The following is a 24,623-nucleotide window of genomic DNA, read 5'->3' as shown; positions in this document are numbered from 1 at the left end:
TACATCACAAGGAAAATATGGATTACGAAACAAAACTAAGGAAAAAAAAAAAGGATTTTTTCCAGCTGGCAAAATTTTATCATTTTTTTATCAGTAAAGCTTGGAATAGATATGACAAAAATTGCCCTGAATGAAATTAAGGAGTGTAGTTATAAATAACTGACTCCAGTGGGCCAAAGTAGAGAAGCCAATGAGTAGGTATTTTTACCATGAATGATGCATTAGGGGGATGCTGCAGTACAAATTCATGGTGAAAATGCTGCCCTCTCTGCTCGAGTTGGTTCTTTGAACTGGAACATTTTGTTACAACTTTATTGTAACCCAACAAAGAAACATGTTTTACAACAACCCAATGATGAAGTATCTCCAAGAAGCACCAAACATTGCTGGGATTATATCCTGCTGTGGGACTTTGAGCTGCCTGGTACACTTCTCAACCTTAAAGGTGATAGGAAAATACTGTCCTCCCTCCCTATCCAGTTCTCAGAGCTAAAACCAAGCAGTATTTATCCTTATGTTATGTATGTAACAGATGCTAATTTTAGTGTGTTCCATTTATTCCTAACAAGTACAATTTTATCTTGTGCAGAGGGCTTAGCTTTAACTTAATTCAACTTATATGGAGAAATGGACTGAATTAGCACAGTTTAGTCTAAAGACAGGCCACTGCTTCCAGCCTGGCTACTGTCACTGTCTCCCCTCTCAACTTCTTCCACCACCAAATTGCTGCCAACATACTCACTTCGCAGGCCAGGTATAATTGCTTGGCAGGCCAGATTCATCCCATTGGCTAGAGGTTGCCAACTCCTGACTTTCATCCTTTTCTGAGGATCAAAACCTTGGCTGGAAACTGTTTGATACACAGATTTAATACAATTCATATCACCTGAGGCTATGATGCAGAGGGTTCAAGTAGCATTTTATCTGTGCAGAGTTTCTGTGCTGGCCCTGAGTCTAAGGACAAATTTCACTCAAGGTTTATATACTGAGAATTGCATACAGCTCTGCATGGAACACAGAATCTAGCTTGTATTCACCGTTAGTCATCACATTATTTAGGTACTGATATTTCTGCCTCATTTATATCTGTTTGGACTCTTGTGGTCCCAAGCCAACAAAAACCACCTGTATTACCATTATTTGAAACAAAGCATTTATGTGAGGTCAGACTGGCCTGAGGCTTACTTACAGATGCTATTTAGTTCTTTGTGAAACACAGCTAGACTTATTTATCTTGAAGTATCATTGTCCCAGTGTATCCAAAGTGTCAACACGTTCACAAAAAAGTTCCTTTTCAGCCATAAGCAGATGTTATGAGCTTTGCTCTTATTATATTTCCCCTTCCCCATCAATAAAACTTCCATTTTTATAAGGCTCTTAAGAGAGATGCTTGGCCCCTTTTTAAAAAAATATAAAGGTCAAGACACATTTTGAAAAAGCTTATCACCATATAAACATCATCCAGGCACTTATAAATAATGCTGTCTTGGGGGTCATTTATCATAATCCACATTGTCTTTTCTTACTCAGCTGGGAAGAGTGGCAAACTATAATATGGTCTTGTTGCTTGATGGAAATTAATAAAGGGCTTTACAACTTGTCAGGTTTAAGGTCTGCTCTCATATATCCATCTTAATAAATCCAGTATGGTATCCTCAGTACCATTTTGGTACACTTTCTATTTCCCCCTCTGGAACAGCTGTGATCACATTCGTATTTCTGCTTCAAACAGAAGTTACAAAGTTCTGTGTAACCCGTGTGGTTTTGACAGGTATTGATAATTCCCTCAGAAGGAACCGCAATTGTTGCAGTTCAGGGAAGAGCCCTAGCGCATTGCGGCACAAAACCCCACATCCTAATGTATCCAGAAACACACAGGTGAGGGCAGAGAGAGAGTGCAGATACAGTAATACAGGTAGATTTGGCTCTGGGGATGCTTACAGTTGGGCTAGATTAACCTGAGTGTTCAGGTCCAAGTTTATTTAGAGAGTTTAGTGAATGACCCAATCTGCTTTGCCTACCATAAAAGAAATCCTGACCAAACCTTTTGGGGAATTCAGCTGCAATGCTTTTTTGAAAAAAAAATTATTGTGCTTGCTTACATTCCCTGTAATGACTAGTAGAAGGAGAGATTGTATGGTTTTAGTTAAATGTTACATTTCAACACATATTCAATTGTCTTCTTGTTTCTGGACGTTTCATTTGTTTGTCAGCAAGATGGTACACACTTTAATAAAAACTATGTAGTGTCCATGCACATACAAATATTCACCAACGTAGTTCCTTCCTCAAGGGCAGGAATGGCCAATTTATAGCACAAATGCCACGAGTGGTACAGGCAACCTGCATGTGGCACATGGCAGATGGACAGGTAGCACAGCAGCAGATAGGGCAGGAAGCAGAAAGCAGAGCAGGAGATCAGGTAGGGAGCACAGGGCAGGTGGGAGGCAAATAATAGAGAGCAGAAGGCAGAGTAGCAGATTGGGCAGAGGAAGGGGATTAGAGTGACACTCAGGGAAGGTATAGGGCTAATTTCTAGTACGCTTGCCAAGAAAGGTTGCCCCCCCCACTGATCTCACACAGGGTTTTTGGAAAGCTATAATGAGAAACAATTCCAGGCATGAAGCCAAATCTAAGGAGCTGATGTGATGGTTGGTTTTGTAGGAGGAGAGTTGCGGAAGACATGGTAGTGACTTGTTTTATTATATTTTCTATAGCTCATCTTGTGTGTCATTATTTTTACACTGCCGCACTGGAAATATTAACATGGAGATTCTGCCTATTCTCCACCTAAAATCACAATCAATCCTCTGTTTATTGACAACACTGTTAGTTGCCGTGGAGAGGGGTTTAAAACAGGAGGGAAAACACTATGCTGTGAGCTAGAAAATAATGACAAGGAACAGATGAGTATTTAAAAAAACAAAGATCCTGTTTTCACGTAGTATCCCTAGCAATAAGACTAAGGGGGGGGGGAAACATTCAGGAAACATGAAACTGTCACTGGACTCAAGTCTGAGTCAGTTTGATGGTTGAAGTTATCACTATACTCCACCAATTAAGTGTAAGTAAAGCAAAGCATGGGCAGAAGAGCTGGTGTTGAGGGCTGAAGCAAGCTACAACAGGAAAAATAGCTGGCCAAGGGGAAAATAGTTAGCTGGGGGTCCATGATTTGCTCTGTATGTCTGGCTCCTTGGACAGCAAGCTATATGTTGCCTTTACTGTTCAACTCGAGCTAGGCTACAGTCCAGATAACAATAACACATTGTCTTCAATGTGTCATAAATGTGGCACTTAGCATTGGTAGCCAGATCCTCAGCTGGTGGAAAGTAACCTAAGTGCTCTTAACTATCCAGTTGTATACTAGCTGGAGTGGGATGTGCCCCAAGTCTACAAAATAAACAAAATTGCAAAAAAACTCCTGCAACTTCAGGAAAGTGCAGTTTATAACTTACATTTGACAAGGGACAATAGGAAATGAAAAGGGGGCGGAAAAGAGCGACCGATGCACTAGAAACAGTTCATGAGCTGAAGCCACGGTTCTGGTGTGTGATGCATCTTGTTTCTTCTGCTTGTTCATTTTGGTTTCTATCTTTACTTCCCTAATTGTGTGTTTTTCTATAGAATTGATCACCAATTCTTTGAGATTGTAACAGAACGTGTGGGAGGAGGATAGCAAGAAGGCTTGTGACAGAAGCACCGAGAAGACCAGACACAATGAGTACGTTTAAAACTATTTCCCTCATTCTTATAATGGTCCTTGTTACAAAACAGTTTCTACAATTCATGTGGCTTCTGGGGTGCTGAGCATTCTCAACAGCTATTGCTTTAGTGGCAGCACCCTTCAATAGTAGTGGATTGAAATAGCACCCTTGAGGACCAGATGCTCCAGGCTATATGACCCAGTCAGAATACCGGCTGTGTCAAAGTAAAATGTCCATTATTTAATGCAAACTTGATTTCACAGAATCTGGTGAATAATTTCACTGACATGAGTAAAGTAAGTTTTGTAGCACTTGGTCCATTATCTACTCTTTGGCTAGGTACAGACATTCAAAAAGCCCAAGGTGAAATCAAACTTAAGTTACTCACTTTTCTGTAAGCGGTATAGTTTAGATTGGTAGCAAACAGAACACAGCGTTGCCCTTCAGTAGGTGGACGGGGAGGGCGATCTTAGACCAGGTTCTGCCATTTTTAAACTGGTTTATGTACGCTGAAATTCTGTTCTGTTATGGGCATGACCAGTTTCCAATCACTTATACCAATAAAGATATATGTCTGTGCCTGTATCTGACCCAAATATACTCTAACCTAAATTCAAAATCACTGTAGAGCTAATGTAGCTACAGAAGCCTAATTTGCATAAAATGAACTTTTCCACCCTGGAAAACTTACACCACCCTCCAGCTCTCCTGTGCAATATGAAGTTTCATTTCTACCTGGGAGAAATTGTACAAACTTTATATTCTCCTTTGCCTGAGGAAGGGCACATGATCCTGAAAGCTTGCAAATCTTTTTGTTTGTTGGTTTTGTTTTGTTTTTTTGCAAGTATCTAGTTGGTCTAATGAAAGATATTGCCTCTACCATACTGACAACTTTGGCTTTTTAGACCAACACAGCTACAGCCTTTATCTTTGAAACATGGAAGATATTGTAATTAGCATTTCAAAATGAAAACATCATAATTCTCCAAAAAGGAAGCAAAATTCAACACCCTGAGACCTGGAAGATAACACCCCAGCTCCAGCCATTTGTTTCAAGCCAAATTTGCATGCTCACTGAGCAGCCTCAATACAACAGAACTTCTTTGCCCAAGAAAACCTTTCCATCACCAGTCCTCCTATGAAATATGAAGCAGCTTAACAAGAAAGAAGCATAATTCAATATCCTACTTGCCGTCAGATACCTTTGAGGTAAATAGACTGATCCAACTTTTATCTGAGCCTAATTTGTATAAAATGAACTTTTCCAGCCAGGAGAACTCACACCACCCTCCAGCTTTTCTGTGCAATATGAACTTTCATTTCTACCTGGGAGAAATGTTATAATCTTTGCATTTTCCTTTGCCTGAGGAAGGGTACATGAGTGTGAAAGCTTGCAAATAAAACATTTTCTTGCAACTATCTAGTTGGTCTTATAAAAGATATTGCCTCTACCACACTGGCTGCTTTTACAGAAGCATGCTAAATTCTACTCTTACTCACTGTGAACAAAAATAGCTCTGAAATTTTTACTTCAAAATCTAAGTTATTGATACTGATATGAGGCAGAAGAAAAACAGTAGGTTTGTAGATCCTAAATTGAGTTTGTATGACAGAGTTAGAAAAATAAATTCAGCAAGCAATTTTCATATGAAATAAATGATAAAAAAAATAAAAGGGCATGTCTTTTTTGCAGTCATTTTCCTGACTAAAGCTGCACTTCAAAACAAGAGTAAAGTGTGATGAAAAATACATGCGATATGTGTATACAGTGTTTGTTAACCAATGTAAATATGTCCCCAAGAATTTGGATTCACTTAATTATAAAGCAAATGTCAAAGTCTTCAGTTTCTTTGAGTTCAGCCTCAGAAAACATTCAGTAATATATTTTTGTCTTGGAATTATGTCTACAAAATGTATCTGTAAACATATATTGACACAAAGACTGATGGGCTGTTTATATTAGAGCTTGGATCATTCTGGAAAACATTCTGAAATGTTTGGACAGAAAAGAAAAGCACTTCTGAATTCACTGATTTCCAAGGTGGGTTTTTTCCACGTTTGTTTGCATGCTGATAAGGCTGCTGTCTCTACGGGTCAATGTCTAAGTTCTAAGGTGTAGAAGAACCTGGAATCACTTTGCCCATTTGGAGTGCGGTATAGACTCCAGTGACTGGTAGTCTGCTCCAAGCTCCAAACCCCTTGTGTTGTAGTTGACAGTCATCTAACAGGCTTTGAGGAACCAAAATTTCACCCTGATATCAATCCATGCATATAACAAGCATCTAGCTACATCAGCATATTACCTTTATCAGTCAGCAAACAGCTACAGTATCCATTAACATCAGTCCCTGATGGAAACCATTTACATTTTTAAGAGTTGTGACCAAGCTGCTTAAGGACCTGAACCTGCAATATAATGAACATCCTAACTTCCTGTTGAACCTGATGGCAGCTAAAGACACTCAGGTCATTAAGGAGGAATTCAGGATTAGGGGATTTCAAAACCTCTGCTTAAATTCAGTGGGTATTTTAGGTGAAGAATGGAAGCAGTCAGTCCTCCTGTGGGTAAGGCACGCTATCAAACTGAATGGGGCTATTACGTAGGTTGCACATAGACGCTGAGGCCAGGTACAGACAATATACTTTTATTGGTATAAATGATCAGAAACTGGTCTATACCTTTAACACAACAAAAGGTCAGCACACATATACTGGTTTAAAAATGGCAGAGCCTGGTCTAAGATTTGCACCCCCAGACACACCCACCGAGGCTAGGGGAAGATATTCAAAAAGCCTGAGCCTAAATTGATTCAATCTTTGCAGGTTAGTCTAACATGGCCGAGCTAAACAAGTTTGTAACCACACAGACATCGCCTCTAGACTGAAAAAAAGGCAGGCACATGCCTGCAGTGGCTCAGGCTAGGAGCCAGGAGGGCACTTGAGCAGCCCTCCCTTCCCTTCTACAGTGCTGACCTGAGAGGGGTATCACCAGGGCCCGGAAGGGGTGTAATCTCTGTCCCTAGCCTAAAGGGTGAATGTGGTTCTGTTCACTACTGATCTAAACTACACGGCTTACAGAAAACTGCATCACTTAGATCGATTTCCACTTCAGGCTTTTTGAATGCTTGTACCTAGCTTTAGAAACAGATCCAAAGCCCATGGAGATTTAATGACTGCATAAAAGTCCTGGTTCATTTTTAGAATGACTCTGAACTAATGTATCTCTAATTTTAGGGGTCCAGATTTCTGTAACCTTGATCTGGAATGTAAATTATTTTGCCTTTACAGACTAAGGGCTATGTTTTGAACTGACTGACTTTCACTTCAGTAACATGAGTTGCTCATGAGTTAGCCCTTGGTCATCAGTTAGCCCTCACTGCCACCGGTATGAATAGAATAGCAAGGGCTGCAAGTCAGTTGAGGATTCAAAAGGAAAAAAAAATGAATTTATTATTTTTTAAAAGATGAAACCTGCAAAAAGGAGCAAGGAGTAATATGCTAAAGCTGATTTCATCAGCACTAAAAACCTGAAAAATAAATGAAAATAATTTCAATTCTGAGCTGAGATCTTGCATCACCTTTCACATCCAAAAGCAATTTTTATATTGTTTAATAGTCCCTGAAAAGAAGACTTAGCATGGAAACATTGATACACCTTTATATCAAGAGTGGTATGTTGTTCAACTGAAAAAAGAAGTCCAAGATGAAAGTGACTTCCCATTTTATCTGTAGTTTTTCAAAATATGTTTTCAATTAAACTAACCATGGACTTAATTATCTACGGCTGCAAATCACTCATCTGTTCACAGTTCACTCGTGATATCAAGATGACACTTTGTCAGTGTGACATTTGGCTGCAATTACTACATTATTTTGTCATTTTGAAACTTCTCAATAATGTTAATGTCTAGTGGCCAGATCCTGATCACTTTGCTCACATGAGCAGTTATACCAACACCAGTATTTGTTCCCCTTTTCTAGCTAGGCAGGTCTCACATAGTTACCCTACACTGTTATGGAATAGGTGTATATAATTTAACAGCTCGGAAACAAATCCAATCTGATTCTACACTTTTTCTAAAAATAAATCAATTAATTATAAGAGACATTTCTCAATATGATTTTTGAACTTTCTAAGGGGAATACTATATTTAAATTAATTGCTTTTCTTCATTATATTCTATAGGGATTTCTCTCTTTAAGGCAGGTTGCTTTTGGAGATATTACCAGGGAGAAGTCTTTGTACTTATGCTAGTGTAAGGACTGCAAATGTGAGTAGTTTTTACACGTAAGGTTATAAAGGGATAGGAACACCTCATTAAAAGTGTCCTAATTATTATTTTTCCCATTTGCTGACTGAATTAGAAAAATGGGGGAAAATATTCTGGAATAAGATGTAACTTTTTTTTTAATCAATTTTCGAGAAAAATTAAACAGCTACTAATTTTATTGGGGATTGACCAAAACATTTATTTTTAACATTTTTATTTTCACTTAAAAAATTAAATTTAGGGGAAAAAAAGGTTTAAAATGATGTTTGAAATGAAATAGAAATGCTTTTCTTTGCAAATGTCTAAATGAATGCAAATTTTAATTGTCCCTCTCCCGCCTCCCCCCGACCCCACACACACACTTTTTCTGGCCAATTTCATACCAAATTGGGCAGAAACTTTAAGTCAACTCCACACTCCATTTTTCTGCAAAAAAAAAAAAAAAAATCTTTGAAATATTCCTACTTGCATAACCACAAAACTTCTGTCTGACTGTTGATTATAATCACAATGATCTAAAAGTGCATTCAGAGAAGTCTTATGACTTTTGTACTTCTATAGATTACTTTTGCTATTGAACAGAACAGGAGAGAGAAGCCTTGCTACAGAATGCCTTGTTTTACCTCTGATTGATGTCCAGCTCTGATAAAAGTGCAGAGGGGATCAAAAGCCCCTGTACCACAGGCCAGCAGGTGTGTCCTGTTGTAACGGTGAAGGACCCGGATGTAATTTGCACATTCATTCTAATGTAAAGAAAAAGAATGAATAAAAAAATTAATATTCAGGAACTTCTAAAAATCACCCCACTTCCTCTGACAGTAGTCTGTGCAATGAGAAATGTTGTAGTTCCCTAAGGCCCTCAGTAGACCTTATATTTAAGATATGATTAACTTGTTAATTATGTCTTAAACAGTAACACAGCCACATGTTAATTAACGGTGCCACAAAATGCAGAAGCAGCCACAAAATTATTCCACAAAATGTGTGGAATATTTTGGGGTCTGGTTTCCATGGCAACTTAAAATGAACATGTGGCAGGGTCCCTCACAATGAAATTTGAGGAGGGGGCTTGGTTGCAGCTCCCCCAGTCCTGGAAGCATACCAGAGTCTCCAGTTGGCTGCAGATTCCAGTACAATCCCAAGGCTGGAACTGACAATCAGCTGATTGTCAGTCCCAGCCCTGAGACTGCAGCATTTCACCAAGAACCAAGCTTTCAACTTGTAGTTCTTGGGATCAGGGAACAGATCAAGGCTGCAGACAGAGGCTTATATGATGTTTCTATGTCCCTCCCCTAGAGCACTGTGATTGGAAGGGGACTCAGGGAAAGATCACAGTCACTGGCCAGCTGCAGATGTCAGTCTTTCCCTCCCTGCTCCCCCTCCCTCTTTTCAGTTTCTGTTCCCCTGAAAGACTGCCTTCCAAATCTCCAAATCTTTTCACAATTGATTTGGGGACTCCAAAATGATTCCGAGTTTTTCTTTCCTTCTCCTGTTTCGATTCAGATTTGGTGATTTGGCCTGTGAAGTGGGCCAAATCTTCTCTGAATTGAATTGTGGACTGAAGCTTTGAACACCCCTACTAAGCATCTTTCCCAACTTCAGCAACAAATGAAGGAAAGGTCTTACAGAGAAGTGTCTTTACTACTTAGTTGGGATTCATTCCCTACAGGCTTCATCCCCTGTGCTCCAAAGAAGCCACAGTTTTTTGGAAGAAATAAATGTATAATCATATAATTAAAGAATGTATCATAAGGCATACACATGAAGGGGCCACATTAAGTTGAAAAAAGCCTATACTTTTATAGCATGATCAATACAACTTATTGAACAGACAATAAAAAACAAACAAACCCAAACCCTCATGTAGTAGATAACCAGCAGCAGAAATGTCAGTTCAAATGATAATATTTTAACATAGTTATAAAGGACTGAAAATATGATCTTACAGAAAGTATCATGGAACCAGGCAGTACAATTGGGACATCCAATAATATTATATATACACATGGAAAGAGTGAAAAGTATATGTTAATATAGGCATTAACAGACTGTCTCCTCAGAATGCAGAACAATTATATACCAAAGTTACCTTGTGCAGCTCTGAATCTCTGGATTTTTTTTTTTCATCTGAAACTCTTACAGAACTAAGGTGTTAGAGTCATTTGTTACTGAATATTTTTCTTATCTCTAACTGATGTTCAGCTCTGATAAAAGCTCAGAAGAAAATCAAAATCCCCAATATCACAAGCAAACAGGTGTAGTTTTTTGGCACAAAGTGATCAGAGCAACAGAGTTACATTTTTGGTTTGATTGAGACTGGTGTATATTTAAGGTGGTGCGCACGCTGTTGAAATTAAGGTCCCTAATTCAATTGTCCTATTTAGTCTGCTACAAGCCTTCTAAAACAGTGTTTATGACTATAATCTTTAAAGTTTTACTGCTACAAGATGAACTGATAACCTTTTAAGAGCTTGTAGAAGTGGCCTGTTGTGTTACAAAATACAAGGTAGCAGAGAAACATGAAACATATGTAAATGGTAAGTTAAAATTAAAATCCTTACATTTAATTTTTAGGGATTTTTTTGTATCCCACTTGTTGTCAGTTATACATAGTGCAACCGACTTTGTACAGAGCAATGCATGATGTGTGATGAACAACAGAGGAACAAGTTAGGAGAAAAGAAATTTATTTTTCCTGAGATTTTATGAATGGATTTCTGTTGTGGCAAATAGTATTAGAAACCAACCAAGCAAACAAACAAACAAAATATTTAAAAGAATGAGTTAGAGGAGGCCAAAATAAGTAACAGAAGTAATGCAGCTGCTTAAGTAGTTTTAAAAACATAAGGAATAAAAATGGAGTATCTTCATACTCTTCGTTTTAATTTAGATTATTTTATTATATCAGTATGATGAAAAATGAACAGAGAGTATAGAGTGATTAAAAATAGTTAGATTTCTCTGCCACTACTAGAATTTTCCATCCTCATGCTCCAGAATATAATCTGAAGTTTAGTTAGGCCCCATCTACATCTACACCTAAGATGTTACTAACCAATTAATCATGTCTTAAATTGTCACTCAGCCACATGTTCAATAGATTAATGACATGATAAACAGAAGAATAATCCACAAAGTTATTGCACAAAATATGTGAATACCTTTGTGGCTCATTACTATCATGCCATTAACTGAATGTGTGACCAGGAGCCCCTCTGGCTAGGAGCCCTGTCAGCAGATTGCGCCTCCCAGCCGGAGGCCCTATTGCACCTCAGAGCCTGGGAGCTCACAAATGACACTGTTCCCAGCTGCAGGGGCATCCCAGGCACCCCCATGACTAGGTGAAAACAGCTGATATGGGCTTCCAGCTGCCAGGCAGCCCCGCCACCGGGAGCTCCTTTCATTGATGGGGGTAGTCCAGGCCTCCTCATGGTTCAGAGACTTCATGTTAGCTGTGCCCCGGGACTCCCAGCTGTGTGGTCTTCTGGGGAGCCTTTTTACTACTTTATTACACAGGAGTTTACTACTCACCAATCCCAGGCTCGCCCTGCATTGGCAATGAGGTGTTATGGGTTCTAATTCATAATCCCACAGTATTGTCTCCTGCCATGCATGTGTGGCATGACAGGAAGTGCAATTGTGTGGATTATATATCAGATCTGGTTGTGCTCTGCGTGTCTAGAGGGGCCTTTATTCCATGCTTTCATGGTATTGCCTTCTTAATGGGCCACAAACACCACAAGAAAGTACATTTCCCTCTAATTTCCTAATTTCCATTTCTAGACTAATTTCAGAAGCACAGATACATGGAAATAATGTAAAAGGAGCACAGAAGCAGTTATCAGATATCTAGTAAACTTCAGAATTATTGAATTCAGCCTCACTCAGACAATAGATGAAAGTGTCTGGGGTTTGTTATTTTTTTCAACAAGTCACACATTTCCTTAATGCTAGCGCTTGTGCATTCCTATGTTAGTGCTTGTGCTATGGTCTTTACAGCTTCCTAAGTTACACTGGCAATACGCATTGTGGCTGTATTTATGGTTGCCTGTTTGCTGTTTTCTCTAAAAAAAACAAGTCCCTTTCTGTCCCATGTCCTAATTTAGTAGTGTAAGAGTGAAGTAGATGTGAGAGTTCAGAAATTATGTAAGGGGCAAGGATTCCTTACAGTATCTTTTATTTTACCAACTATGTAGTTGGAATAGAGTTAGACAAGCTTTCAAAAGCAAGACATTCTTCATCAACTCTGATCAGAATGAGTGGGGCACAGCATAACAAGGATCAGACAGGACTGCTGCTGGTAGGTAAGATGTAAGAGTAACATAAAGTATAAGTATAGGCCAAAGGCAGAGCCTACTTTCTACATCCAAGCCATTTTTTTTTAAACTGGGCCCTTTTGGTTTTAGTATTACTTAATAGAACTGGATTTTGAATACTCTGAAGTTGATGGATGCCTAAATCCAAGGCCAAGTATAGATGCTATGTTTCTATCTGGAGAATCACTGTTCTCCTGGTAGAAACTATAAGCATACAAGTGTTCAATAAATTTCCCAGGGGACACAAGCCCTAGAGGGCCTGGTTCACACCTAGAGGACCTCCCCTACAAGACAGAGTCTTTCACAAGAATGAATGCCTGTACACTCCCCTAGTCTGGGAAGGGAGTGTAGTGGCAGGATAATGCTCCCTATGCTTCCCCAGACCAGGGAAATGTTCACTGCTAGAAATAAATGCCTGTTCAAGGCAAATTTCTGTTTTGGCTGCATGTCTAATTAGATGTAACAGATTTGTAATTAATGATACTTACAGCATCCCTTCCTTTAATTATGCATTCTTCTGCCTGCAGGGGTGTACTAGGCCAGTGTATCTAGAAAAAAATAAAAAAAGAGAAGAGATTATTTAATATAAATATCATTGCAGACAGATAAATTAGCTTTTCTTCTATGTTTGTGAAAAAAAATTCTTTATACAATTTTCACTGATATTTTCTAAGTGGCAGTACTCTGTTATATTTTATATTGCATCAATTGCCAGTTATTAAGTTATTAAGCCAAATCGTCCAATTTTGTGCCAGGTTTTTGACTGTGGAGGTTCATTGTTCAAATCTAAAAGGAGGCATATTTTTCCTTACTTTCCACCTTTTGAACTTAATATCAACCTTCTGAATTGAAAAAGAACCCACATACTGGACCATTTTTATACTTATTTAAGAACTGTTCTGACTTATGCTCTCACTGAAGTAAATGAAGTTTAGCCATTAAGTTCATGAGCGCGATATAGTCAATTATTATAAGAAAAACCAAATGGGACAAATTGTTTTCCAGTTACCTGAGGTACAGAATCTTACATTTCACTTCACTTGCATGGTTTGAACAGGTGAAAACTATGTAAAACAATGATCTGAACAGACTAGATTGATGATTTCATTTCTCTAAACTTTAATAAGTTAAAACAAAAATGTCTCTATTTTGATTATATCATTTTCAACAAAAAGAAAATAAAATTTGTGCTTGGACATTAACAGATAATATCAAAGAATATTATAGCAAGTGTATGCCAACATGAAGCTAGCCTATCACAGTGTTGTTTTATCTGAAAAATAATTTTAAAATAAAATTATTTTTCTGTTTAGTTTCATGTAATATAGTTAACCTAGTTTCATTAAATTTTAAAAAATAACACTAATTATAAACTATCCAAAGTACGGGGAAAATTTAGAAATCCTGGATATCAATCATAGTGCACTTAAATGCAAGAGTCTGAAAATATGTGGTATGTAAAAGACTTATAGCTTAAATAATCTCTTGTACTTTATAGATGCATTCTTGAGACTGCCCTTTTTATTAAAAAAGAGAAGCCTGATCTATGAGACTGAACTTGTCATGTCTGACAGTAAATTCATATGGATGCACCACATTAGATTTTCTCCCCATTCTACCAGTCAAGATTAATTTTAACATGTTCACTACATCTAACAAGATGAAGAACACATACAGGGACCAGCTTATGTTACCTTATTTCTTCAAACAAACTCATCTACTTCATTGTTTCTAATATTAACATCCATGCAAAGATTTCTTAGTTGAGATGCCATTTTGCACGGGTTGACCTATTTGTCATTTATTTACATATAAAGTGATAGCAAATATGTAAATATGTAGTATTTCTACAATATACATCCACTATTTTTAATTGCCTAGATTTAATTGTTGATTTTTCTTTAGTAGTGATAATATAGGCTTTGTTTGCATTACATGTAGAGACAGATTCTAATTGGATGTAAATGGTAGCCTTTAACCTAGCACATGTTATTTTTCTTGATGTTTATAGAGTTACTTATGATGACTACAGACTTAATTTTGCCAGGATTACAGTCTCTTGGCATGATGGCAATGTTTATAGTTGAGAGGTTCCTTCAGTGCATGTGAACTAGAATAACATTATATATACAACACACTTCATTGGTCTTCATGCCTGACCTGAAGTTTGAACAGAATTACTCAAAAACTATCATCATTATGAGTCATCATCTGATACATATTTTTTAATTTAAACTTTAGTGATGCTTTTCATCTAGCACAGCATTATTTTTACAGGTCACATGAATCTTGCTGCTAGCACTGAGCTGGAAAGGTAGGGAAAGGTGAAATTAAAATATTATTTTCATAGTAATAAACACTTTGGATTATAAGGCTACACTGATGACAACCACTCTTAGTAAATCCAGACAGAGGAAATGTTTTAATTAGACCTGGAATCATACTTAATGTCTCAAAACAGCTTCCCCATTTATTCAGTAACCCCAAAATGAAAGATGACTTGTCTAATGAAGGCTGGTATGGGGAATTAGTATGAGCTTTAGATGTAGAGAGTTTAGGACCATTAGACTATTAGATCATCTAGTCTGATCTCCTGAATTTGACAGAACATTTGAATTTCACCCAATTATCCTTGTACGGAGCCCAATAAATTGTGGTGGATTAAAACGTAATGTTTGTTTTATTAAAACTTATTTTCCTGAAGAGCACCCAGTCCTTCACTGGAAGATACCAAGAGATGGAGAATCTATTACTTCCTTTATCAGGTTGTTCTAATACTTCATTGTGCCTTATTTCAATTTTTCCTACAGGCCTTTCTACAAAGATGAAATGTGCATAGAGGTGTCTCTCAAAAGGAATGGGATGTAAAAGTAGGCACTGCTCAAAAATGAGGTGCTGATCACTCACCCTCCCTCAGAAGTGGAAGGGGCAGAACTACAAGCTTCTTTTCCTAGGAACTCCTGAATCATTACAGGGCTTGTAGGCTTTGGTGAAACCATAAAATATGTAGAACCAGCTGCAAAAAAGCAGTACCAAGACAACCAAGACATTTATAAATAGCTCTAAGCTTTCGTTCCTGATGCTGCTTCTGCGTTTTGAATCAAATGGGCATTTGCTAAAATACATAAACAGCACTGGGACTGGGGCAAGGACCTAAACCTTCATGCTTCCCAGGCCAGTGCCATCGTCAGTGAGCCACAGCGTGACAGTCTTTGAGTGGTCTCCTACTCCTGTGACTCTTGGCTTCTTAGTAGCCCAGCAAGAACCAAAGTGGTAGAAAGTGTTCTCAGACCTTCCTAACCCATGGTCTGGTAGTTTGGTCACTTTGCTGGAAGAGGGAGATGCAACTTCATAATTTCTCTGTCTGAGGACGGCCTAGAACAGTGGTCTCTAACCTTTTTAACTAGGAGATCACCGTTGGCATTTAAATGAAAACCAAGATCTACCGTGCACTGCTGCCACCCTCCATTTACCACCCTCCAGCAGGTAAGTCTGTGGGGTGGGAAGTGAGGGGGGGAGATCAAGGCAGAGGGAGAAAAAAATATTTGGGGGTGCACCTCCACAGCAGGTAAGTCCCACGTGGCTGGGGCCCCACTCAACTTACCCCTGCTCCTGCCTCTGTAGCACTGTCCTTCACTGTGGGGGCCTCAATCTAGCCCGCACTCCTTCCCTCCCCCACAGACTGACCTGATGGGCTAGGGTGCATGCACATGGGCATGCAGCCCCCCACCCCAGCCTGGCATCAACTCTAAGAGGCTCTGAGATCTACCACAAGAGGCTCTTAGATCTACACGTGGTTCAGATCCACTGCTTGGTGACCACTGGTATAGAACTGGGGTCCCCAAATCTTCAGATAAGCACGCTAGCCATTAGGCTATTAGGCCAAAAGATGCCTCAGCTGCCTCTTCCTCAGTCAGAACGCTCCTAATCATGACTTTTCTATGGCCTAAAATTTGCTATTTGCACAGAATTTACACACTTCTGGGTCAATTAGAACTGCAACAGAATATAAGTGGAGGTAGATGACCACTTTGGAACGTGCTCGGAAGGTCAGAATAGAGACATGTAAGGAACCTAGGTATTCTAACAGCTTGATGACTGTTGCACAGAATGTATTAGGATTGTCTGCAGTGATTTAGATGCCTAAAACTTAAGTGCCTCTGAGGCGGATTAGGTTGTGGTTGTATATGAATTGGCCATGGTTCCACAAGAAGTCTGAGGCACAGCTTGGGTTGAACCAAGACCTCCTGAAGTCCCAATCCTGTACCTGAATCATAAGACTAGCCTTTCTTCCTAGACCTTGGGCTGTTTTTAACTCCATCAGGTATAATGGTATAAAAGGTGCACAAGATAACAAATGCATGCATTTTTGATGGTTAGAAATCAAAATTCATAAATAAACAATAATATATATAGGAAAACTGTAAACCACAGGGCAGAATGCTTGATATTTGACTTGTTGAGAAAACTCAGCTTTGTGGAACAAAAACAGTCTCTAAATGTAGGTTTTATAGAATGTGTTCCTCAAGTTTACCACTGATTAAGTTATTTTACATATGTTGGATTACTTTGGCAGTCAACAAGACTCATAAAATAAAATGTGCTTTATATCCATCCAGTATTTTACTGCTTTTCTCTGAGGGATTCCTAATACGTGCATCAGAGTTGAATATTTTAAAGAATTATTGGTTTGTTGTATGATGTATTTCTGATGTGGAACAGTTTTTGTTTTGTTTTTTTAAATTTCTGATGTTAATCCCCACATCTCAATTTCATGGTCAAACTTAATAAAAATCCTGTTCATATTCCACACTGTGAAGACTTGGACAACACTGCAGCACCACTCAGAAATGGTTGTTCAAGGCACCAAAGATTCAGACTTATTTATGAAACCTGGCCCATAATTACCAACTTCACAAAATAATCTCTGCTGCTTCTGGTGACTTGTCCTGGTTGCCAGAGGCAGGAGCAGACTATGCTTCCTCTTTCCCACCTCCCTGTAAGTCTCAGGTTGGGAGAGATCATTCTTTTCTTGTGGATTTATAATTAAGTTCTTATATGATTAAATAAAAGATTTCAACCTGAAAGTTGAAGTAAACCTAAATAGATCATTAATATATCCTTAGCTATAGCTTGCTGAATCCTTGGGTAGGAATAAGTGAACTAGCTCTCTCAGATTTCACACTAAATTTCTCATATGTCAAGATCATACTGATACTTCTACAACTTGTTCATATGAGAAGTTGTGTGACCCACTGTGGTGGACATCTCTCAGTTTTGTCCTATCTACCTCCGAGTGAAAAATCCATGACCAATACTGGGATATTTAACAGGAGAAGTGAATGAACCCATGACATTTGCATTCAGAGAAGCTCAGCTCCGGTGAGGTCATGTTTCTAAACATATGCAGTCAGACACTATTAAATTGCAGTTTCTCATCTTGTGCACCTAATTAAAAGAAGAAAAAGACCTGCTACTAATTTGTTGCATACTGCAGGCAGGTGCCAAGGCAGAGGGGAGTATCAGCATAAATATCTTTCTTCTATTGGCAGCAGAATGAGAGCAGTAAACTTGCAAAGTATGTCCAGATGGGACAAAGGCAGTCAAACAGAAGTATAATGTGTTCTAGGCGATCATTTATTCTTTTAACAATTTAGTGTTAACTGAAAAATGGGTTTATTTTATAGAACAAGCTACTTCCTTACCATTTTTTTTAATCCCTCCCTTTTTACAGGAGCAACTCCTATCAGATGGAATATGAGTTTACCCATTTCTAATAGCAGATAAATAATGAAGAGTTTATAAGGCTAGGCTGCCATGAGGTGAAAAAAACAAGGGCACAGATTTACAATGCATCAACTACTCTTTTTTAGCTCTTTCACTGACAGTTAGACTATCATGGGTTAGGTTTCACTTACCATGGATAAGAGCATGCACACAAACAGCCTAGAATAGTCAACACACCATAGGCCCTGACTTTGATTTTTGCCAGGAAGAGGGGGCCTAAGATGATGGACATATGGAAAATTTTATGCATTTCAGGTGACAGCCCTCTTTCCAAGGGGACCAGAGCCCTCAGGCCCCCACATACTTGGCAACTCTGCAATACACTGTAAATCCCTGCCTTTATTTACTTTGAGGTCACTTATTTGTGTGCCCAGTCCCTGAGGCTGTATGTGTTACTGTATTCTTAGGAGTTCCAACATTTAATTCAATTTATAAACAGATTCTTACATCACCTCTGTGAGCAAGTGAATCACTTCTCTTCCCCTGAGGGATGGCACCTTGTAGAAATCAGTTACAGATATTTCTCTAATGAGGTTTCATGTATTTATTTTCAAACAATATGATTCCAGTAAAAGGATATCAGGATGCGCTACTTCACTGTCAGGGCGGCTAGGATCTGGAACAAACTTCTAAGAGAAGTGGTGCTGGCTCCTACCCTGGGGGTCTTTAAAGGGAGGCTGGATGAACACCTTGCCTGGGTCGTTTGACCCCGGTACTCTTTCCTGCCATGGCAGGGGGTCGGACTTGATGATCTGCTCAGGTCCCTTCCAACCCTACCAACTATGAAACTATGAAACTACAGAGCAGGACTGCAGCATGGACTGTAGTCCAGCAAGCCTCCTCACACTGTCCTGTCAACTTCCTTTCAATTTAGGCAGGGGGTCAGCAAGAAGTACAGTCTTCATGCTTGACCATAATCAGGCCTTTCTGGTTAGACAGACAGTGTTTCAATCACCTGGGCTTTCATTGTCACGTGCAACTTTTTCCAGTACGAATGGGATATAAACCATCAAATCTCTGTTCATCCAGACCACAGCTTTCAAATGGTAATTTTAATCACTATTTATCTGGGTTGGTTTTTAAACAGTGGGCATTTTTACAAGTGCAAGCACTGCAGTGTTAGCACTTTGAAAAGCACCTGGCGCTGTGACTCCTGCAGTTGTATAAGTGGCAAAACGAGTGTCAGCGCTGAGAAAATGGCAGCGGCACGCTTTTGAACTAAAACACTTTGGAGGTGCTTTAATTCAAAAGCACACCACCACCATTTTCTGCGTGCTGATGCACATTTCACCACTTATACCACTGCATGTGGCACAGCACAGTGCATATCAACTTGCAAGCAGAGCAGACTGAATTAATCACATCTGCTCCGAAGCGGCAGAACTCTGGCACATCGTGGGAGAAAAAGGTATGTGTGTATAAATGCCCGGTGATTTGACATCTAGTCAAACTGATATAACACATACACACACACTTAGGGTTGTGTGTGGTAAAGTGTGTTCTGATTTTATGGCTGTATATTTTGCATCCTCTAGGACTGAAGAGACTCACCTCCTATCCCCCTCATTGTGTCCAGGCCATTGTCTTAAGATTCCCTCCAAGGGACCTTTGCAACCAGTTTGGTAACTGGCCACTTCACCGGGAGTGCTGACCAACTCTGAAATGATTGGTCTGCATTAGCAGTGCTCAAATGATGCCTGCTTCTGGTTAGGACCAGGTGATGAGGGCAGAAAAGTTATTTAAGGCTCAGGCCACCTGGGCTTGCGCTCTTTTTCTTTTCTCTTGGGACTGCTAAAACCTGATAGCTGAAATGGGAGCCAGAAAGCCTGATCCCCATGGGGAGGTGGAGACTGTCTGCCCCCCTCTTCACTGGAGATGCAAACTGAAATAAAGAGAAGGGAAAGCCTCAGGTACAGGGAGAAAAAGTCTGTCTCAGGGCTTGAGACCTCTGTTCTCTCCTTCTTTCCCCTTTTACTTGTCTGGGTTTTGAGTGGGATGATGCTGTGGGTGGGTGGGGTGGGCATCAATCCCTACAGAAAACTAGCCAAGATTGGAGCCTGGCCATTTTCCTGGCACACTCTGGGCCAGGGCTGAGAGCCTGGCATTTTTTAGTTGCCGTTGCAGTTTCTTTTGGGTTCAGCATTCAGCTATGTGCCTTGTTGCAGTTTTGGCCGTGCAAGCCTTGAGTTGGATGATGCCATGAGTGAGTGGCAGTATCACAGCCAATGAGGTTAATCCCAGGCGCGATTATTGCTAGTTGAAAACTTTTTCCTAGTGCACACTGACCAGGAAATAGGGACCTGGCAGTCACTGGTCCCTGTGTTGGGGGTTGTGATGTGTCAGCATGGTGGTATAGCTGAGACTGCATGTCCAGGCTGCAGCCATAAGCCTGGGCCCTTTTTGCTGTTTTACTGCTGTTGCATTTCAGCCCACGTGTGGGACTGAACCCCAGTCATAGGTTCAGCTGGAAGATTTGGGCCAGGGGGAAGCTTGGGCACTTGTTGTTGTTTGTCCAGGCCCAAATTTATGCCCCAACCAAGCGGTGTGGTTGTGCGCTAGTTGTAGTTCAGGCCCAGGTCAAGACAGGCCTTCTCCACCCACAAGATAAACCTATCTTTTCTTTGACTTCCTTGAGTTCTCTTGCAGTTTCCTGCCCCCGCAGAGCTGAGATTAGGACTAGAGTTTGAGGTGTGATATGCCGATGAAAACTGCAGTTAACCCCTCAAAGTGACCATGTGAAAATGGAGATCAGTGTTACAGCTTTTCAGGGAGCAACAAGGGGGCCTTTGCAATGCAGAAGGACCCACGGTCTCTAGCAGCTTCCTACAGCACAGTGGATCCATGGAGCACCTCACTGGACTGTCCAAAGTGGGTCCCTCTCTCCAGCCCATTGCTGAAGGGCAGGTGTAGGGATGCAGGCCCCCAGAACTACCCTTTGGGGGTAGTTCCCAGACTGCCTTGGTATGGGTGAAGCCTCCCCAAGAAGAAACCACCTACAGACCTTGTTTTGTAGTTTGTAGTGTTTTAAATTTATAGTTAGTGCTTTCTTTTGTTTTTTCTTTATTCCATGTAATAAATTTGAAGTTTGTGTTTACACTGCTTGCAAGGGAAGGGTTGTTGGTTTTATTGACACCCCATTGATTCATTTAGGTGTTTCCCAGGTACATTGGGTAGGGGGGCAAGCCAAGGTAAAATATATTTAGTACCCCTAAAATTGAATCCAGTCCTTGTTGCTGCTGACAGGTGCTCAGCAGAAGGGTTACACTAACAATGAGCAAAAAGTAGTTCCAGGCTCCATACTGCTATTCCCACTTGTGAGTTTATTTGTAATTTTTTTCCCCATGCTGTTTCTGTGCAAAAGGGCCATACAAACAATGGGGAGAAATGACTTCTTGATTGTATAAGGGAAATGGTACTCAGCATTATACAAAGCATAGTAAATTTTTTTTTTTTAAGTTCAGAAATTCTCTCTCTCTGGCTAAGTACAGACATTCAAAAAGCTCACAGAAGAATTGATCTAAGTTACTCAGTTTTCTGTAAGTGGCATAGTTTAGACCGATTGACTCATATCTTTCCATCAGAATGATGCTGGGTTTTACTTGGAGTAACAGGAGCTAAACTCCCCTTCCTGAAAAGTTTCAAAAGAGAAGTGTATTTTTAACCTGACAGTGTTCTTGCAAATGTAAAAAACTTTAGTATCTTTTTTCCAGTCACCAGTCCTTCCAGGTCCCAGAAAAATATGCCATACACAACACCATGCCATACAACTTATAATATCTTATGTTACTGCACCTCTCTGTAGTTCTCGCTGACTCGGTCTAAGCTGAGGGAATACACAAGGTCTCTTCCTCCCACAAACAGTCGCTCTTGATACTCATCCAGCAGCGTTACATGAAGACCAAGATATCCAAATGGGCTACGAAAGATTGATGTCCTGTTTAAATCCCAGAGCTCTGAAATACAACCAGAGTGTGCACGATAAATACCAAACAGCTTAGTTTCATGACTTCATTTTCATGTCTTCCTAGGGAATTGAGCAAAACAGTTTTGGTACATTAATATCATCTTAATCTTATAAGCTCTGAGCATTAAAGAGACACAGAACACCTGGGAATAATTTCCAAAACTATTGTGCGCTCCAGAAGATCTGCATGTGGATCTTGTATTGTATTGAGCACATTGTATTCTGTGCTCAATATATCATGAAACAAAACAAAAAAGTTCTCTCAGAAAAAGGAAATGACTCTTTAGTACATTAAGTATGAATGGAAAAAAGGGAATGAAGCGATGTTCTTCTTGTCTTCCATTCGCTCCCACCAAACTGTAGGTCTGTTAACTGCACGATCATACATGAGTGTATGCAATACTTTCTTTCACCTGTATTTTTTCAGAGTTAGGCCCATCACTGCTCCCTTTGAGTTCAGAAGACATGTTGACATTGAAATCGATGAGAGCAGTACAGGCCCTGGATGGCACATGTGAATATTTTCAGAAGTGGCTAGTGATTCTGGATATCTGTTGTGAGATAAGCTGACCTCTTCACTCAGGCTCAGCTCATTTCCTAAAGTGAAGTAGTAAGTCCCAGAGTCATGGGGCTGAAACCTGATGACTCAAAATGAGACCCATTGGGACAATGGGTATGGGTGACTGGTGCCGCATTAGTCGGGGGGAGGGGGCATGTGCTCCCCCAGAGACCAGTCAGCAACTGGGGGAGGGGGGATCCCCTGCAGCCAATCATGAGACAGGGAATCGCTGTGTCCGATGGGTGTACCCCCTGACAGCACTGGTGGACCCCCTGACCGGTACTCCTGCGTGCCCCTCCTGCCCATCACCTAAGTGGTGAGTGCGGCCAGTCAGGGGGTACTCCGGTGCGCTCAGGGGGTGCATGTGCATCCCTGTGTACCCCTTACAGGTCACTACTGACAGTGGGGAGAAAATGAACCAAAGAGCAGAGAAGCCTCTCCAACTTCTAGGTAGATGGCCAGGATTGTATAAGGCAGTAGGCAGCAAGTAGGGAAGGCTGAAAGACAGTCTGCTGGATGAAGGCCTTAACAAAAATGAGCAAAAAAAGAAGTCCTTGGGAGCAACAGCAATAAAGAGCAGACAGAGCTCCTGCAGGAGACTAGTTTAAGGGAAAATATGGTGTTTACATGTAAAATAGTCCTAAGAGAAGGGACTAGCTTAGGAGTCCCTAAGTGGGTATCCAAACCACTAGAAAAGAGCATCAAGTTAAGCAGGACCTTCCCTCATGATGAAACAGTATAGGTGTCTATGAGAATGGCCTCTCTCCATAACCTGCACCTCACAGAGTTCTGCATAGATATCATACTCCCTGTTTGGACAGCAGGAGTTATTCTAGGTGGATGCATTATTTAGTGTTTAGCACAGACAAGTACATGAAAGGCCCATTAGATTCCATTCCCATCCTTCCATGAGTGCCATCCGTCTCAGTGTGCCTCACTTTGGCTATGAGTAAAATCAGTTGAATAATATTTGGTTAGTCCACTGTAGTGCAGTAAGCTCCTTGAGATCTTTAAATAAAAATGCTATATTCCTGCTACTGCAGGGCCAGGATTTCACTGCTTTTTCTGGACAAAGAAACAACTGTTTTAGTATTTACATGTTCTTAAACTGACTATAACACTTCACTTAATAACCAAAGCCTTAAAGCAATTAGAAGTTGTTAGATTACATTTTATAAAAAGAATTATAGTATTTGAAGAAAGAAATCCTGCCAGCTCTCTGCTTTACATAGCCAGTTCAGTTTGAAGTCTGTCATCTGCTTTCAGTCCTACATTGGCAAATATTCAGGCCAATCTCATTACCATTTATTCTTTCTTGTAATGAACCCACCTCTAAAGTGATTCATATTTTACTCCTTTCTGTGCCCTTTTTTTTTAATAAGATGCTGTGGGCTATTAGTAAACCCACACCATGTTATATTCTCTATGAGCAAGTCCCTGCAGTTTTCATGAGGATTTTTCAACTACTATTCTTCCAACTATTCTTCAATGGTTAAAAAGGGTAAAAACATACTAAAAGTACATTACCAATACAACTGTCCTTACACAAATAACTAACTCAAAAAAGTCAAACTATCAGTGAAGACCATCTACACAGATTTCCATTGTTAAGGCTGAATGTCCTTTTATGGTCCCGAACACTACTTTGTCAAGTGGAGGGAGGGAAGCGTGAGGAAGGGGAGGTTGTGACAGAGCTGTCTGTCACTATGTCTTACGTAACATTACATCACTACAGACACAAAAGTCGATTGTTCATCTCTTTTGCCCTCTCATAAAAATCTTTGGTTTCCCTTTTAAACCTTGTAGAAACACAGGTTCACCTCCCACTTTACCTAATTCTGGAGAACATACTTCCGCTGGAGATATTTTCCAGATGTGATGCACTGACAAATGAGGCTGGGACTCTGAACATGTCAAGTGCGTATGGTGGCCTGCTAGGACTGCTTTACAGCAAAAGGTAATGGTTGATGTTGCCATCTGTCCTGAACAATAATGTAATAGATTATATACTGTAATCTACAG

General features: G+C 40.0%; 1 protein-coding gene and 1 pseudogene across 1 annotated transcript in view; one reads left to right on the top strand and one right to left on the bottom strand.

Annotated features, from left to right (window-relative positions):
• SEMA3E (semaphorin 3E) overlaps positions 1 to 24,623 on the bottom strand; it is a 220,339-nt gene that overhangs the window by 84,131 nt on the left and 111,585 nt on the right. Inside the window, exons 2-4 of the mRNA XM_019487530.2 lie at positions 21,871 to 22,031; positions 12,780 to 12,839; positions 8,599 to 8,718 (exon numbers count right to left, since the gene is read on the bottom strand). Coding sequence (XP_019343075.2) covers positions 8,599 to 8,718; positions 12,780 to 12,839; positions 21,871 to 22,031 — 341 coding nt within the window. The remainder of the gene's footprint in view (positions 1 to 8,598; positions 8,719 to 12,779; positions 12,840 to 21,870; positions 22,032 to 24,623) is intronic.
• LOC132250478 (U4 spliceosomal RNA) lies at positions 20,274 to 20,405 on the top strand (annotated as a pseudogene).

This window comes from Alligator mississippiensis, chromosome 4 (assembly GCF_030867095.1).
Source record: "Alligator mississippiensis isolate rAllMis1 chromosome 4, rAllMis1, whole genome shotgun sequence".
Taxonomy (NCBI): domain Eukaryota; kingdom Metazoa; phylum Chordata; order Crocodylia; family Alligatoridae; genus Alligator; species Alligator mississippiensis.
The sequence above is the reverse complement of the archived record's forward strand: the minus strand, read 5'-3'. Positions and strand labels throughout refer to the sequence as shown.